The following is a 19,358-nucleotide window of genomic DNA, read 5'->3' on the forward strand; positions in this document are numbered from 1 at the left end:
AAATATTTCGTAACTTTGAATAACATATCTACATCATTGAAATAAATAACATTATAAATGTTTAAATGAGATAAAAAGACAAAACACAACAGTATCTTAGTTATCAAAATGTTCTGGTTCTATTATATGATATTACCTACGGTTAAATAAAAAAAAAACAATTCTCAAACAAATTTCCATTTCTAAGAAACATAAAACATGACAGTAATATCTTTTTACTTGAGATTGCACACTTGCTCTTAAACATATGAAAAGAAAATTCCTAGCCTCTTAATAAGGGCCTAGTAATTAAATAAAGACTGGGGAACGAATTATTATACACTGAAAGGTAGAGATGATGTTTCAAACAGGCTACTTCATTGTTTATACATATATAACAGTTGCCAGAGTAGATAAATTTCAGTCGGGTATAAACATCTGCTGACTTCGAGACTTCGGGAGATGATCAATATCGAGTCCTGGACGACTCACAACCAGTCTTTACGTCAAGGACGCGACGTAATACAACATTGTCGTGCGGGTTTTCGGCTTTGCGGGCGCTGTTAGTCTCGTTTTCTCGATCGTTGTTCATCTCTAGTTGCCACATAGGCATACATATATCTAGAAAATCTCTCTGATTGAGGCTCTCGCTAATATGTACATCTATTATCAGGCAGTACATCTCACTTGACGATATGTGTCAGAGGAAGAACAAATTGTTTGTATGCATCTGAAGTCTAACTAGTGTAATATGTAGCTAGTCAGCGTGTATGTAATGTAGGGGGTAAGGAACTAGCCACCCTACTCCATTATCTCTTGGCCTAGTTGCCTTATACGTGGTGCCTTCTTGGTATCACTTGTGCGGTTCAGACCTGTCTTCGGACAGTTGACTACACAACAACATATCTAGGGAAAAATTAGCGAATGCATTACTATGGACGTGAAATGGTTATGCGCTAGACATTCGAGAGATCTGGTTACACTTTCTGTTAATACTGTGAAGGGAAGATTAACTACTGTACCGTCATTGTAAAATTTTCTCATTTAAGTACCTATTGAGATATATACCAATATTTATAAAGGATAAAGATACAAGACTCCTAAGCAAAATGACTCTATAGAAATGCTATGTGCGAAGGAATGTATCATGAGATTCTTCTTATAAATTAAATTAGATGTGTTAACATAAGTCATACAGTTTTTAAATATATATAAATACCATTCTATTTTGGATGATAGTCTAAATAATTCGCTTCTGTGTAAAACTTACGAAACCGTAGTAAATATATGCCTTTTAAATTTATTTATTTATTTATTTATTCATTCATTCATTCATTCATTCATTCATTCATTATCCATTCATCTATTTATTTATTTATTTATTTATTTATTTATTTATTTATTTATTTATTGAATTATTGATTTATTTATTTATTTATTTATTTATTTATTTATTTATTTATTTATTTATTTATTTATTTATTTATTTATTTATTTATTTATTTATTTATTTATTTATTTATTTATTTATTTATTTTGCTAATAATTGTAACATAAAATATAATATAAACAGAAACAACTTTAGCTCACCCATGAAATAGTAGAACTCGTGCTCAAGGACTGATTCCTGAATTGAAATTAAGAAGTATATAATACAATTTGTCTTATGTCTACTACGCAATAAGGATATATAAATTTAAATTTATAATTTTTCATTATTTATAAAATCCATACATAACTTTTTAAATTTAATACTAGGACTATTCTAATTGACAAGATTAGGATATTTAAATATAAATTTGTTATATATATTCTTGAACTTAAATTACTACTTTGATTAAATACTGTAGCAGTGTTGCATTTTGGTTCAAACAATCTTAAAGAATTCATACCTTTTGTTTCATAACTGTGAGAATACAATTCAAAATTATTTCGATTTTTATATATGAATTTTATTAACACAATATAATAAATTTGTCTTATTTTAAGAACATTAAAGCCTAAAAACAATTTTTGAGATGGAAAATCAATAGGTTTATGAAGACATATTTTAATTATTTTATTCTGTAATAAATAAAGTGGATTAAAATTGGTTTTAAATAAGCTACCCCATCCTATAATTCCATACATAATTACCGAATGAAATAAAGTTAAGTATATTGTGCGTAATAAACTTATTGGCAAGTAATTCCTCAATAAAAGAAAAATAATATATTATTTTACGTAATTTATTACAAAGTTAAAGTGTTGGTTCCATTTTAAATAATTGTAGAAAATTATGCCTAAATATTTAACTTCAGAGGACTTCTTAATCGGACATTTACACTGTATAAGACAACAATTAGAGTTATGTAATTTAATACTTAGTATAGATGTACGAAGTTTGTTACATTTTTCAAATAATGAGAATGGAATAATATTATGGTGATAGTGGAATTGTGGTATATATTATGTATATTAGTTATACTTTCAACTACCTATTGCACAATATGCTCTGTCTTTGTGGTAGCCTGTTAATACAGGGAGCTGTTTTTTTTTAGATAAATAAATGAATAAAACAAGAGAACATTCAACTCTCCCCATTATTTTCCACAATAAATTTTATTTACAAGCCGCGATATGAACTTCGTTATGGAAAGCCTTTGCGCCAAATTGTCTTTGAATCAGTTGATTATTGTTTCATTATGACAACATATCAATCCGCGTATACTTGCTCTCTGAAGCTTGTCAGCACATTCTCCGGGTTATTACAGACTGCAGTCACAATAAAGTTTTGTTACGCAACTTCAAACCAGTACTGCTTTTATTAAGCTGTAATCAGTCGTTAAATCTGATTTCTACAAATAACCGTAAATTTACATTCATTTACATAAAACAAATGGAAAGTAATCATGCATATTGTCTCGAAGTCTATATAAGACAAGGAGAAAGTGTATTTATAACAGATAATTACAATACCAATCAGCTCTAATAATAGCCCATAATTTTCCATTGCAAAAAAATCACATTAACACAATGTGTTTATGTACGAGTGTACGAGTATTTCCTTCATTCCACTACTCTGTATTGACAGAGAGAAGATAATGTTCATTGCTATACGTTGCATTAAAGCTGTTTTCGTTCCTAAAGGGTATAGTCTTTGCGTCTAGATCGACATATCCATAATAGTAATATACGTTACAAGAGCGGTATGTTGACGTTTTCATGTTCGAGGAAAAGATTAAAAAAGCGAAACTAGTTGAGCTTTTTTAATTTCCGAAAACATGAAAACAAACATACCGCTCGTGTATCGTACATTATTTTGTGCGAAGATCGTTTATTACATACCTGAAAGACGAATTTCTAATTAGTTACAATGAAATCTCCATCTTGGTTTCTGTTTAATGACGGCAACTTCGGAAAACCAAAATATCTTCCTTCAACATTGTTGCTATAAAATGTTTTCTGTGTTTACTATACTCCAGCAGGCCGTGATATACGTCTGTCTTTTTTCCCCATTCTATAAATGCGAACTTAAAACAAACGGTAAGGTTATGTAATGATTTATTTTTCATTTTAATATTTTAACAATATTATTTATATAACATATTGCAGTAATAACATCGGCATCTGGAATCTTGTTGATTTTTTCGCGGCTTCCTTAATGTTACTTGTATCAGGAATGCAATAAGTTTCGTGGAGTAGTAGACTTTACTTAATTTTTGAAAATATTTAAAAACAATAATTAACATTGCAATTTAGGTGAAATTGCAGTGGTAAGTTTCCAATTTATAATTATGACTATGTTAAATGTCTCTAAAAATAATATGTTAAAAGCCTAAAGCAGTAAAATGAATGTCGCGCTTAAGTTACTGTAATACTGTACTACTATAAATTCTTTGCAACTTTGAACTACAGTAGATAAAACTGAAAAAGGAAAACACAGTACTGTGCCATGCAATTTTATGCTAGGTCTATAGCTATGCAGTACTGTAATTTACTGTTTTCAACTTAACCTTTACGTTCAGGTGCCATGTCTTTGAAACAGAACAACTGATTGAAGTGAAGAGAATAATCCTACTAACCTCATCATGTGTCGAATACAATACTTAACACAGGCAGGCAAAAAAGGCAAATAAAAATATGATACAAGACACTGTAAATATATTTTGTGCGAGATCGTGCGTATTTGCTTGGTTTCCGCGCAAAACCAATCCGCGGAAAGTCTAAAATTCCACATTCAGCATTCACAACCTAACACACATAACAATTTCCCTCATCTTACCGCTTAAGTGACATATTGATTTTACTGCTTTAGGCTTTTAACATATTATTTTTAGAGACGTTCGATATAGTAATAATTATAAATTGGAAACTTACCACTGCAATTTCATCTAAATTGCACTGTTAATTATTGTTTTTAAATATTTGCAAAAATTAAGTAAACTCTACAACTCCACTAAAGTTACTGCATTCGTGATGCAAGTAACATTAAGGAAGTCGTGAAAAAAATCAACAAGATTCCAGACTCATTACATAACCTTACCGTTTGTTTTAAATTCGCATTTATAGACTGGGGGGGGGGGAAGACAGACGTATATCATGGCCTGTTGGAGTATAGTAAACACAGAACATATTTTAAAGCAACAATGTTGAAGATAGATATTTTTTGTTTTGCAAATTTGCCGTCATTGAACAGAAACCAAGATGGAGATTTCATTGCAACTTATTTAGAAATTCCTCTCAACTACGTTTCGCTTTTTCAAACTTTTCCTCGGACGTGAAAACTTCAACATACCGCTCTTGTAACGCATATTACTATTATTGCTTAATTTTTATGATATTCATATACATTTTGCTATTCGTTGCACATTACCATAAGATAAATATTTAGATAAACTCTTCCTTATATGGAAGAGAACTGTTTTCATCACAGAAAAAATCAGTTTTACTTCAATTGACGTAGCTGGAGCATGTCTGAAGCAGCTAGTGTAGATGGACTTCTGTCCACAGTTGTATCATCTTCCATTATTTAGCAGATGTCTTTCATTTCCTGTAAGCCAGTATTTAGAGATGATACAGTTTGCATTTTTCATTAATGGCATTTGGGTGGGCGGGAGTAAATTTTAAGCGTACTGGTAATTTAATTTGTATAATAAAATGAGTCCTGTAAAGGATTAAATGTGAGAGATATTCAACATTCAATGGAAGGATAAATTGAATAGAAATTGCCCCTATAACTCTTAAATATCGCGTAATCCATATTTATATCTATATAACCTTGACATAAGACATTTTGGCGAACATTCTGTCTCTATGTATTACCTTTTGAATAATCGTGAGAAATTTCCCGTCTTCTCTGCCATTTTTACCCAAAAATTTTAAACAAGACAAAGGACAAAATGTGGGAAGTTAATAATTAGGGAGAGCTATGTGAAACACGTATATTCCATCAACTTGATGAAGAAATCTACCCGAATGAAAGTTTTGATAGTACATTATGCAACGAGCCTATAATGGTAGTAATTAAGACGCAAGTATGTTTGTTTATGAAACTCGCTTGCGCTCGTTTCATAATTTTCATACGAGCGTCTTAATTACCATTATAGGCAAGTTTCATACGGCTTTTGATGCTCGACCATATTTCTAACTTGAAATTATTCAAAATTAGATCATGTTATGGTTATGTGCGAACTGACCTGAATTGTGAGATGTGCGCAGACGCGAAAGTATTGATTTTTTCCGAGGCTGAATATCATTGACCTTGATAGAGAATAAGATGAACATTAGTCTTGATATAACCTGGAAATTGGTTTAGAATTTAAAAACGAGATGACAAATTGAATTTATTTGAATATTATTTACAATTAACGCTAATTATTATAGTAACAGAACATAACCTTCTGCGACAGTATTGGATTTCCAGCCTCCGTGACTTTTCTCTAATTGTTTTTCGACTTGCGGTTTCATAACGGTACAAAGGTGACTTGTCATTGGCTGACCACCTGAACTTTAATGAATAGGTGTACTTTAAGGTGGTGCATTAAAGGGCTACTACCAGGTGTATAATTACTACATTTCGGCATGGTCGCGCATAAAATATTTTTTAATTTTTTTTTTTCGAGTCTAACGAGTACAGTTCATATTGGTAGGTGTTTTTCTTGTTCAAACTTTCCTTTGCAATAATTATCCTTCACGATTTTTTAAGTTATGATATTTAAGGGATGATTGTGACTTCTTATTCTTCACTGTCACGTTAAAATTATAAGCTACAACTCTTCTGCACCATTCCTTTCTCTCTCATGTAGAGTGCGTCTAATTAGTTTTCAGATTCGTATTTCACACTTGTCTGTCGTCGCTGACGGGTGGACCCAAGTCCATTTAATTTATAACATAACTGAAAGGTAATTTGGAAACTCGCTTGTAGTCGTTAATGTTTTTGTCCGAGATAAGCGTTCTTTATTACAACCTTCTCCCGTTCACTTAACGAGCATTATTGACAGGTTAATAGCGCAATACATAATATACAACAATATCTCTGTAAATAGCTTTGTCAGGAAAGTCAGAGCGAAAATTACGTCTGTATTATGAAGGTGTCTGCTTCGTCTAATGCTACGGCCTTTGTCACTAGAATAGAAAAGTCAATTGCACCCGGATCTGGTTGTTTTCGAACTGCAACAAAATAAAAGACTGATTGAAAGGATGAAAGATAATAAGAAAGAGAATTGATTAGTGGAAGAGAGAATGAATGGATAAAGAGAAAAAAAGAGTATGAGGAGAAAGATTTAATGAAAGCTAGATGGATTTATTCAAAGACGGACGGGTACATGTGTGGACGGATGGTAGGTGAGTGGACGGAGGGACGGATGGATGGATAAACGGTCGGGTGTATAGAAGGAAATAAACCGATGGATGGATAGATGGATGGTTGGGGACAGTAACTTGGGAATTTGCAACCCTCTCGGCGTCGAGACGGGAAAACTAGGAGGACAAACACAATGAGAACAAGAGGAATACAAAAGAAAATAAGGGAAACACAAGGGGAACGGAGGAAACACAAGGAGAATAAAGGAAATACAAGGAGAAGAAGGAGAATTCAAAGAGAACAAGGAGAATACAAAGAGAACAAGGATAACACAAAGAGAATAAGCAGAAGACAAAGAGTATAAGCAGAATACAAAGAGAATAAAGGGAATACAAAGAGAATAAGGAGAATACAAAGAGAATAAGGAGAATACAAAGAGAAAAGGAGAATACAAAGAGAACAAGGAGAAAGCAAAGAGAACAAGGTATATACAAGGAGAACAAGGAGAATGCAAAGAGAACAAGGGGAAAGCAAAGAGAACAAGGTATATACAAGGAGAACAAGGAGAATGCAAAGAAAACAAGGGGGATAAAAGAGAATAAGCAAAATACAAAGAGAACGAGGAGAATACAAAGAGAACGAGAAGAATACAAAGAGAATAAGGAGAATACAAAGAGAAAAAGGAGAATACAAAGAGAATAAGGAGAATAAAAAGAGAAAAAGGAGAATACAAAGAGAATAAGGAGAATAAAAAGAGAAAAAGGAGAATACAAAGAGAATAAGGGAAATAAAAGGAGAACAAGGAGAATACAAAGACAACAAGGAGAATACAAAGAGAATAAGCAGAATAAAAAGAGAACAAGGAGAATACAAAGAGAAGGAGGAGAATACAAAGAGAACGAGGAGAATACAAGGAGAATAAGGAGAATACAAAGAGAACGAGGAGAATACAAAGAGAACGAGGAGAATACAAAGAGAACGAGGAGAATACAAAGAGAACGAGGAGAATACAAAGACAACAAGGAGAATACAAAGAGAATAAGCAGAATACAAAGAGAACAAGGAGAATACAAAGAGAACGAGGAGAATACAAAAAGAACGAGGAGAATACAAAGAGAATAAGGAGAATACAAAGAGAACGAGGAGAATACAAAGAGAACGAGGAGAATACAAAGAGAATAAGGAGAATACAAATAGAACGAGGAGAATACAAAGAGAACGAGGACAAGACACAGAGAATAAGGAGAATACAGAGAGAACAAGGAGAATACAAAGAGAACGAGGAGAATACAAAGAGAACAAGGACAAGACAAAGAGAATAAGGAGAATACAAAGAGAATAAGCAGAATAAAAAGAGAACAAGGAGAATACAAAGAGAAGGAGGAGAATACAAAGAGAATAAGCAGAATACAAAGAGAATAAGGAGAATACAAAGAGAACGAGGAGAATACAAAGAGAACGAGGAGAATACAAAGAGAACGAGGAGAATACAAAGAAAACAAGGAGAATACAAAGAGAATAAGCAGAATACAAAGAGAACAAGGAGAATACAAAGAGAACGAGGAGAATACAAAAAGAACGAGGATAATACAAAGAGAATAAGGAGAATACAAAGAGAACGAGGAGAATATAAAGAGAACGAGGAGAATACAAAGAGAATAAGGAGAATACAAAGAGAAGGAGGAGAATACAAAGAGAACGAGGACAAGATAAAGAGAATAAGGAGAATACAAAGAGAACAAGGAGAATACAAAGAGAACGAGGAGAATACAAAGAGAACAAGGACAAGACAAAGAGAATAAGGATAATACAAAGAGAACAAGGAGAACACAAAGAGAACGAGGAGAATACAAAGAGAACGAGGATAATACAAAGAGAATAAGCAGAATAAAAAGAGTATAAGCAGAATACAAAGAGAATAAGGAGAATACAAAGAGAATAAGGAGAATACAAAGAGAATAAGGAGAATACAAAGAGAACGAGGACAAGACAAAGAGAATAAGGAGAATACAAAGAGAACGAGGACAAGACAAAGAGAATAAGGAGAATACAAAGAGAATGAGGAGGATACAAAGAGAACGAGGAGAATACAAAGAGAACGAGGACAAAACAAAGAGAATAAGGAAAATACAAAGAGAACGAGGAGAATACAAAGAGAACAAGGAGAATACAAAGAGAACAAGGAGAATACAAAATAAACAAGAAGAATACAAAGAGAACAAAGAGAATATAAAGAAAACAAGAAGAATCCAAAGAGAATAAGGGGAATACAAAGAGAACAAGGAGAATACAAAGGAACAAGGAGAATAAAAAGAGAACAAGGAGAATACAAAATAAACAAGAAGAATACAAAGAGAGCAAGGAGAATATAAAGAAAACAAGAAGAATCCAAAGAAAATAAGGAGAATACAAAGAGAACGAAGAGAATACAAAGAGAACAAGGAGAATACAAAGAGAACAAGGAGAATACAAAATAAACAAGAAGAATACAAAGAGAACAAAGAGAATATAAAGAAAACAAGAAGAATCCAAAGAGAATAAGGGGAATACAAAGAGAATAAGGAGAATACAAAGAGAAGGAAGAGAATACAAAGAGAACAAGGAGAATACAAAGGAACAAGGAGAATCAAAAGAGAACAAGGAGAATACAAAATAAACAAGAAGAATACAAAGAGAACAAGGAAAAGACAAGAAGCCAAATTGGAAGATAAGGGCGGTAAAGAGAAGACAAGAAGAACAAGCATAAGAGAAGGAGGCGAACGAAAAGACAAAAATAACTAGGAGAAGACAAAAATAACAAGGCGAAGACAAAGAAGTCAAGTAGAATAAAGAGAGGGCAAGGAGTAAAAGAAAAGGTGGAGGAGTACCGGGAAACGACAAGGAGAAGAAGGCGAAGGCAAGGGGATTATGGGAAAGACAAGAAGTGAAAACAAGAAGAGGAAGGGAAAGGTAAAGAGGAAAAGGAAAAGACGAGGATAATAGGGGGAATACAAAGATTACAAGGCAAGGTAAAGCTATGCTCCTGTCGATTTTTTTAAATGCAGAGGAGTTACCTCCGAAGTTTATACAAGTATTTCTGAATTATCCTGTGTTGTGTTTCTTTCAAATAGCGTCTTCCGTATTACACTTCCCAAGATCATTTTCCTAGGTGATACATTGGTGTGCAAGTTGAAGGTAGCGTTTCATTTTTCGGTCATTAAAGGACTTTTACATGGAACTATAACAGGTGCAAGAGTTTCCAGAAACATAACTATTCTTTCGATCTGTAACTCATAAAATACCATTTTGTTCCTTTGAGCTTGAAAATAGCACTGTGTCGTACTAAAGATAATAATTATGTGCTTGAATGTATTAAATATAACTAGCGGTGACATATGTCTATAAATTATGTTTGAAGATAATTTAATTGGCTTTCACAGCACATACCTTTCATGCTGCTGTAATATAAATAAATACTCTCTCTTATTTAACAGTTGTTGCATTAAAAATGTTTCTACTCACGAAAGAGAATCATTGCCCTCTAGTTGGTACAAAAAACGTTAAATTATTGCTGTACCCCAGGCTATGTTGTCGTTCAAATCGACTTGTAAATAATGTGAGTATTGTTATGTAATGACACACATGTCACTGCTCAGAGAGCAAAGTGAATGTCCACAAAAACTTATAGTATGATTAGAACCCAAATAAAGCCCAGTTTATTGATTTTCTTGGACGTAAAATTGAAAACAACTCCTTCTTCTGTATCACGGACCTTGGACATGTTTCCATTTATAGTAAATTCCACCAAGAATCAAGTGCCTAACGATTATTTTTAATTTCAGTTATACAAAAAATGCCTGAAACATATGAAGGTACAGAAAATAGATTAGTGTTTTCACTATCCCTGGCACAGAAAAGTGATTTTGGTCACGCCATCCGAAACTATTGGACAGATTTTCCTCACACTCAGTATTTATGTGTTAATTCATGCTGGAATAATACACATGAATTATAATTATTTGTACTGGAACAGTCTTCCGAGGACTGGGTGGTTTCTTTTAAGAAAGGCTACAATGCACATAACCTCTTAAGTGGGGAGGTACACCAATGGCCTGAAAAATTTAGTGAAATTCATTTTTTTATCTCAGCTACTATAAGCATGCTTAATATACGTACATTACACTTTATAAACACTATTCAGAATATTAAAATAGCTAATAATTACCTGTAAAAGTAATATCAAATTTGCATACTTTGTTTTACAACCGTAAAGCATTTACATAGACTATTAAAATCTGCAATTAATTAAATATCTGAATGATTCTATTAATATATGCTGAAGACCTACATCAACAACATAGTTTAGAATCGTTCATCTATTCCTTCAGGAAATATATTTTTCTTAATTAAAAGTTTCAGAAAATTTAATATTAAATGTAACGATTAAGAAAAAAATATTTCTTGAAAGAATAGATAAAATATCCTAGACTAGGTTGTTGAAGTAGGTCTTTAAAACATTTCAGTAAAAGAATCATGCAGTTATTTAATTAATTGCATATTTTATTATGTAAATACTTCACGGTTGCAAAAAAATACGTACATTTGATATTACTTTTTACAGATAATTATTAGCTATTTTAATATTCAGAATAATGTTTTATAAAGTGTAATGTATGTTTATTAAGCATGAAAAGTGTTGTTCTTATAGCTTTTATAGTAGCTCAAATATAAAAAAAATTAATTTCGCTAAATTTCTGCAGGCCAATGATGTAAGCTACCTCTCCTTAAAATGTGGATACCAATTATAATGGATCTGCTGACATAATAACTATAGGTTTCGCATTAATTCCATTTTATCAATCTTGTACTTCCAGGAAATGCTGCGATGCATCTGAGTACAGTTCCAGAAAAGGAAACGGTACGCCTGAATTTTCTAAGTTCAATGCTATCGTAACCCGAAAGGCATTTGAAAATGTGCGATTAAAATTAATCCATTATTAATAGTAGATGTATATTTATAAATCGTACAGTAAAACAAGAATTGTGTTAAGCAAAATTAACCTACATAATTTTATTAATTAAAAAGCTCTTGAATAAAACAGGATATTTATTTCTTAATGGTTCTGAGTTTAGGTGGCCGTGATCTTATATCCTCTCCCACTTGAAATATTTATTTGATGTAAATTAGCTCTATCGTAGAAAAAACATAATATGACACAAACTCGTGCCAAAAAGAGAATCTTTGTATCTCAAACAACTATAAACGATGTGCAATATAAGGAGGTAATGGTAAACTAGGAACACATGAAGATTGAAATAGCATACTCTTTTATACAAAAGCGTTTATTTTCAGCAACAGAAAATCTTTCACATACACAAAATACACATATATACTTATTTTACACCAAATATGAATGAATGCTTTCTTTCAAACAACATTTAAAGCGAGAGATATGTGCTCAGAAAACAAATTATTATAAAGGTACCGGTACATCATGAAGTGTTTATGTACATGAAAATAAGAAATAAATTATGAATTCATTGGTCTATATGTGAAAAGGAATGCGGTGAAATTCAGTGAAGAAATCTGATATCTTGGTGTCCTGATGTGTTCAGTGATATGACGGAATAACTCCTGTGATGTGATGCATGAAGTATGGACGACAGTTTGTTGTGTTAGTGGTGAGTGTGTGTGCTACTATAGCTGGATGCTGCATATTCAGGCTCTTGGTGTGAGACCTGAGGCTCAGCATAATGTTGGTACTCGGGTGTTGCCACCTCGTGATGAGCAACCTCCACGTGTTTCTCCTGGTGGACAGGGTGAACGGCATGTCCGGACCTGACAACTTGAGCGTGGAATCCGGTGTGCTTGTCAGCGGTGTAGTGGACAGTGCGGGTGGTGCCGTCAGGTTCCAGCAGTGTGTAGTACCCTTCGACTTTGTCGCCATCTCGCTTTTCGTGCTGTTCCTTGATGTCGTGGGTGTGTTCGTCCTTAACAGCGTACTTGAATTCGTAATGGGCAGGCGCGTAATCCTAGAAAATAAATATAAAAGACATCTTTTAACATTTTTACTTATTTGTTGGCTTTAGAACCTCTAATTTTTATATAATATTAAAAACCTATTCAATACCCTTCTAAACTCAAACAAATACAAATGGCTTTTAAGGAACCCGAAGGTTCATTGCCGCCCTCACATAAGCCCGCCATCGGTCCCTATCCTGAGCAAGATTAATCCAGTCTCTATCATCACTCCCCACCTCCCTCAAATCCATTTTAATATTATCCTCCCACCTACGTCTCGGCCTCCCCAAAGGCCTTTTTCCCTCCGGTCTCCCAACTAACATTCTATATGCATTTCTGGATTCGCCCATACGTGCTACATGCCCTGCCCATCTCAAACGTCTGGATTTAATGTTCCTAATTATGTTAGGTGAAGAATACAATGCGTGTAGTTCTGTGTTGTGTAACTTTCTCCATTCTCCTGTAACTTCATCCCGCTTAGCCCCAAATATTTTCCTAAGAACCTTATTCTCAAACAACTTTAACCTATATTCCTCTCTCAGAGTGAGAGTCCAAGTTTCACAACCATACAGAAGAACCGGTAATATAACTGTTTTATAAATTCTAACTTTCAGATTTTTGGACAGCAGACTGGATGATAAGAGCTTCTCAACCGAATAATAACACGCATTTCCCATATTCATTCTGCGTTTAATTTCCTCCCGAGTGTCATTTATATTTGTTACTATTGCTCCAAGATATTTGAATTTTTCCACCTCTTCGAAGGATAAATCTCCAATTTTTATATTTCTATTTCGTACAATATTCTGATCACGAGACATAATCATATACTTTGTCTTTTCGGGATTTACTTCCAAACCGATCGCTTTACTTGCTTCTAAACTCATATTTTATGAATTTAAATCTACAAGATTGAACAGCTATATATATATATATATATATATATATATATATATATATATATATATAATTGAAATATCAAAGAATCCAGAGATTTTTTATACCTACCATTTGCTTATGTTTTCAATATTAGGCGGAACGTTCATTTACCGCTGATTAGAATAATTAGTAATTAGAATAATAGTAGGTGCCAAATCTAAGATCGTGTAAGACTATTTAAAAAAAAACTACAAATAATGCCCATGGCTTGTCAGTATATTTTTCATTAATAATCTTCCTCGTATATAATCATGAAAATTTTGTAACTAATTCAACAGTTCATAGTATTAATACGCGGTCAAAAAATGACTTTCATACTCCATCGGCAAGTCTATCGTGCTATCAAAAAGGAGTGCGTTATATGGCAGTAAAAATTGTTAATACCCTCCCTATAGATATAAAAATGAAACTCAAAACATAAAATTATTTAGGGCCAAATTAAAGAAGTGCCTTATTTCTCGCGTCTTCTATTCTATAGGGAATTCATGACATTCAACAACTCTTCATGAAATTGATACTAAAACTCTGTGTTGTATTAGTAGACTATATTGTAAACCTGATCTGTAAGTATTTCAACTAGACTATGACTATAAATTAAGACATTATAGTAGTATTAAGTTTTTTGACTTGTTCCATATTCTAGCTGTGAATACCATGGAATGTTAATAAATACAATACAATATAATTAACGTTACAACTTCTTTACTGTATTAACTTTTTATGAAATTACCTGGCTGACCAATTTCGAAGTGTTATCCTTCATTGTCCAAAGCCTAGTGAAGGTTCCGCGCTATCTTATGGTTTCCATGGTGGGGTGTGTTCATGATTGTGTCGAAAAGGTGTGTGTTTTGGAATTGAGTTGAGTGTTCAGAATGTACTGGGGTGTGTTTTTGTATGTTTGTAAATTTCATATTTTTCTACAGTATCAAGTTTCTGGTTTTTTGACTGTGTAGTATTTTCATGTCGTTGTCTATGTTTCTGTAATTGTGATTGGAGTTTGTGTGATGTGTTCTGCATAGGTTGAATTGTTGTATAGTTTTGTTATGGGTGTGATATGTTCCTTGTAACGTGTTTGAAATGATCTTCCAGTCTATCTAATATAGAAGTCGTTGCAACTGTTGCATGATAGTTTGTATAGGCTACTCTTGTTAACTTGTATTTGTTTGTGTGTTAAGATGCTAACGTTACAAACATAACACAGAGAAAAATAAACTGCAATTGAAATTATTTCTGTAATGATCTTCATTTAAGTGACACATAACATGTCTCTGAAAGTGTCCAACTTTCAAGAAACTCTCTGAGGTCTTATTGCGTAATGGCACAGTTCTTCCTAAACTTTGTAACTTAATCTTATGGTATTTGTGTCGTTTAATGGATCTTTTCGTTACACTTAAGTAATTTAGACATTTTAATGAAAATGATGACATACCCTCGAGGTGCAAGCAGTTACCATTCACATTTCTTAATCCAATAAATGACTAACAATTCTTTATTTCCTCAAATCTATGAAGTTAAGAGAGAAAATAAGATAGTTTCGTAATAAACAAATTAACACAGTTACAACTCCTGCAAAATGTTATAGTATAAAATTTAATAGAGTTCAAAAAAAATATTCATATTTATTGTTTTGTCTTCAATTTTTTCTCGGTGTCGATTATAGAACGTTTACATAGACTTATACATATTATGTTTATGCCCATAAATACAATTTTGGTATTTCATAATGAAACAAATAAAGGAGTCTCCAATAAAATGTTATTCCATATTTTAAGTTATGATATTTATAACTATGAAAAGAAGAAAGCAAATAATCGTATTTCGTGTTCAGATTCGCTGCAGCCGAAAAACCAAATGGTTGAAATATCACGAGCTCTTCCTGCTAGTAGTTCCACTCTTGTTAGCTCTAAATCGTTCTATTACGTAGTCTTTACGATCAAAAGAGTTAGAAAATTGATATTTGTGTTTGAATGATATTCTAAATACAGTGAGACCATTTTGTTATTATAGATACATGTCTTGTGTTTCGTAACAATTCAGTTCCTTTGTCACACTGCAAATGATAGCACTGGTTGTAGTTTACTTTATTGAACCGTGATTGAAAAGAGACACAAATAATCCCAAAAGCAAGATATGTGGCTTATTTTATGAATTTGTAACTAATTTTTCACAAATTTGTATAAAAAAATATCTGAAAACAGTAAAATACAGTTATTTATGCCCTGCAGCGTTGCTACATTTTACATTTAATTTAATTGAAAAACTCAAAATTCTCAATATACAGGGTGATTCACGAGGATTTACCGTCCTTCACGGAGCTTATTTCCGAAGACAATCTGAGCAAAAAATGTCATATAAACATGGGTCCTATTCCCAATATTTACAGAGTTACATTTCGTTATTGGAACGCATTGCTGTGAACGCGTGATCTTGGTCAGCGTGCAGTCAGCAGCCAGCGCGAGCGCTACGGAAATCAAAGATAGCCGTATGCAGTTACGTAGAGCGACGAGTGCCGTTCACAAGCGTGCGGCCAAATGTACTCAAGCGGACGGCGACATTTTTTAAAATGTGTTGTAAACTCTCCAGGACTGTAAATTAGGATGCAAAATTAAACTACAAATAATTAAGTCGTGGAAGTGGTGTGATTTCTAATAATTTTTGTGATAAATGCGTAAGAATAATGTAATTTTCTAGTTAAAAATAGAAAAAGATGTCTGTACGAAGCAACTAAGGAGTTCACAGGACACTTTTAGCTTCATAATACTTGCCAGTTAAAGAAATGATACTTCTGAATGGTTCATTCTCTATTTGTATTATTCTTTTACCTTCAAATTAAGGAAAAAAACGTATTTTACAAACAACTTTAAATTAGTGTAACTCTGAAAATATTGAGAATATCAACTATGTTTATATGACTTTTTTGCTCAAAATATCTTCAGAAATAAGCTCTGTGAAGGACGGTAAATCCTCGTGAATCACCCTGTATTTTTGGTCGTATAAACATTATTTCACAAAATGTGTTCCAGGATTAATGTCTTTTTCAATAATTCCTATTGGTTACATGTAAAGCATTTTTTTTTATAAAAATACTCGGTGTTTTTCTTGAGATAGTATACACTGCACTTAGTTTTCTGTTGATCAGAATGTATTATTTTCTTAAAAAATTATCAACTGTTCCACTCAAGTCTCCACAGCCTTCTATAGATTCTGAAAAAAGGGTCAGATTCCAGAATAATTTTGGAAAATGTATGTTGGATGACAGGATCTTGATCAAGTTTTCAATAGGCAGTATGGTTTATTCGGTCATTTTCGCTTTACATTTTTCATTGTCTCATAATATTTCCTGTGATTTTAAATGAAAGTTCAATAAATATTTACTGAATTAGTCACTGATCAGACGAAAATATATGCAACTTACATAATGTTCCTCGGCTTCCACTTCATGATGTTGCTGAGCTGCTGCTGGGGCTTCTTCGTAATGTTCATATTCCACAGGAACAGCGAGTACGACCGTCGCCACGGCAACGAGGAACAAAATCTAGTAGGACAAAAGATTGTGATCATTTATATTATTGCCATTCCTTGTCTTTTGGTATTATTTTATCCATAAACAAAAACAAATATTATTACATTCACGTCTTAATATTGAATACGAATATGCAACGATAAAATATTGTCCGAAATATATTTCTTCCAAAATTGAAAGTGAGTAGCCTACTCAGTATTTTACTCAGGATATTTTTTTCGTGAAACGCATGAAGGAAATACAATCTTTATTTATTTATTTACCAGAGCTTACTGAAATTGGAAATTAAAATAAAATCAATTCATATAAAAATTTATCTTTCAATAATAATTTTGCAAATTAAATTGATACAGAACTCGGTATACTTTTATGAAATTGTAAATGTCACAAAATTATCAGTTGCACTATCATGCATTTTGTAGTTCAAGGTTTAAAATTTAAAATGGTAATGTAATTTTCCAAAAATGTATACTACAATTATATTTAATAGTTTCTTAACTGATCTTGTTAAATTAAAGCATGTTACAATTTCTTTGCTCTTCAGCCAGTAATTATGACAAGCTAATTTCTCTTATTTTCAATTATACCCTACAAAAATAAAGTTCAATAAAATGATTAGTTGAAAATTTAGTATTAATAAAATATTCCGATAACTCAACTATTAGTAGTCAATGTTTAATAATATTATCTTCAGTTTGTCCATGAAATTAAAAATTGATTTGAACAAATTGAAATAACTTAAAATTCATTGGCTTGCTATAATAGTTTTAAATATAAATTAATTAAAATAAAAATATTCTACGTTAATAACAATGTGGGAAATTTACAGATATTACAAAATAGTTATAAAAAATGTCTATATGTTAAATATGTACTAAAAAATTGTGGTTTATTTAACGACGCTAGCTACTGTCGAGGTTATATCAGCGTCGTCGGTGTGCCGGAATTTTGTCCCGCAGTAGTTTTTTACATGTCAGTAAATCTACTGAAATGAGCATGTCGCATTTAAGCACACTTAAATGCAATCGACCTGGGCCGGGATCGAACACGCAATCTTGAGCACAATGTCCTAAATATTTTAAAAATGATTTGTTGTACTTCTAACTATTTCTTGGGATTATTCGAAACTTCAACCAAACGAATTTATAGAATACGTACCTCTTTCTTAATTATTTCCTACACTTTCTTTCAGATATTTTTTCTACAAATGTTCGGCATTTTTATAATAATTTAAATATATTTATTTTTTTGCGAATCATACTAAAATTATATATTTAACATATATAGCGTTTGATGACGTCTTATGAATAATGTAATTTAACTTGTTTAGTAGCCTAGGTACTATAATCTGATATTAATATTAATTATTTTTATTATCAGTATATTATTCTCCATATGAGAAGAAATTAAATTCTAATCATAAATAAAAGTAACTTTCTCACAGTCATGGTTTCTAACTTACCGTGTAAGACATAGTTAGGACTAGGTTGTAAAGAAGAAATGCAGCTCTCGAACTAGTAGCAGCTAGTGTGTAGAACTTCACAGGGAAATGTACTTTATATAGGTGTTTCATCTTGCATGGAATGCATCGAAACTCCTCCTTCATGTTCAAATTGTCACCCCTCACTTGCTGTATCCTTCCATGCACATTCCATGTAACGTGTAAGATCATTTAGTAACTTCTTACATGACGACAGACACCTCCTCAAGGCGTGATTGCCATTTAACCTAAAAAGTATTGAATGTTTTTATTACGCAAATATTGGGACGTATTACAACCTGTAATTAACTGACCGACATTAAAATGGGACAAACTGAAAATAGGTCTAACATGACAGTTAATAATGCACTTGAGCTTAGATGCTTACTGCATTTTTGTGTACTGCCTTTTACTCGTTGATGTAATGGTTGTCACAACAGCCGACAGCAAAGTGTTCACTCAGTGATATAATCTGAGTGGCTTTTTTTAAGTTTGTTCCTTACATGATCGATAAGAATTATTCTTTAATTCTATATGGGAAAGTAGATACATGGATTTTTTCAGCAATATTATACATGCAGATGCACTACTTCATAGGGAAATGTCCTTTATAGGCCTATAGGTGTTTCATCTTGCATGGAATGCATCGAAA

The 19,358-nt window shown here is 32.4% G+C and overlaps 1 protein-coding gene across 1 annotated transcript; it reads right to left on the bottom strand.

Moving 5' to 3' along the window:
• Nucleotides 1–12,067: 12,067 nt before the first annotated feature.
• Nucleotides 12,068–18,832, bottom strand: LOC138691386 (cuticle protein 7-like). Its single transcript, XM_069813298.1, has 3 exons — nt 18,689–18,832; nt 17,119–17,238; nt 12,068–12,775 (listed from the first exon to the last, which is right to left on the bottom strand). The coding sequence occupies exons 1-3, from the start codon at nt 18,830–18,832 to the stop codon at nt 12,419–12,421; spliced, it is 621 nt and encodes a 206-aa protein (XP_069669399.1). The 3' UTR covers nt 12,068–12,418.
• Between the last annotated feature and the right edge of the window lie 526 nt (nt 18,833–19,358).

The sequence above is a fragment of the Periplaneta americana genome, chromosome 16 (assembly GCF_040183065.1).
Source record: "Periplaneta americana isolate PAMFEO1 chromosome 16, P.americana_PAMFEO1_priV1, whole genome shotgun sequence".
NCBI lineage: Eukaryota > Metazoa > Arthropoda > Insecta > Blattodea > Blattidae > Periplaneta > Periplaneta americana.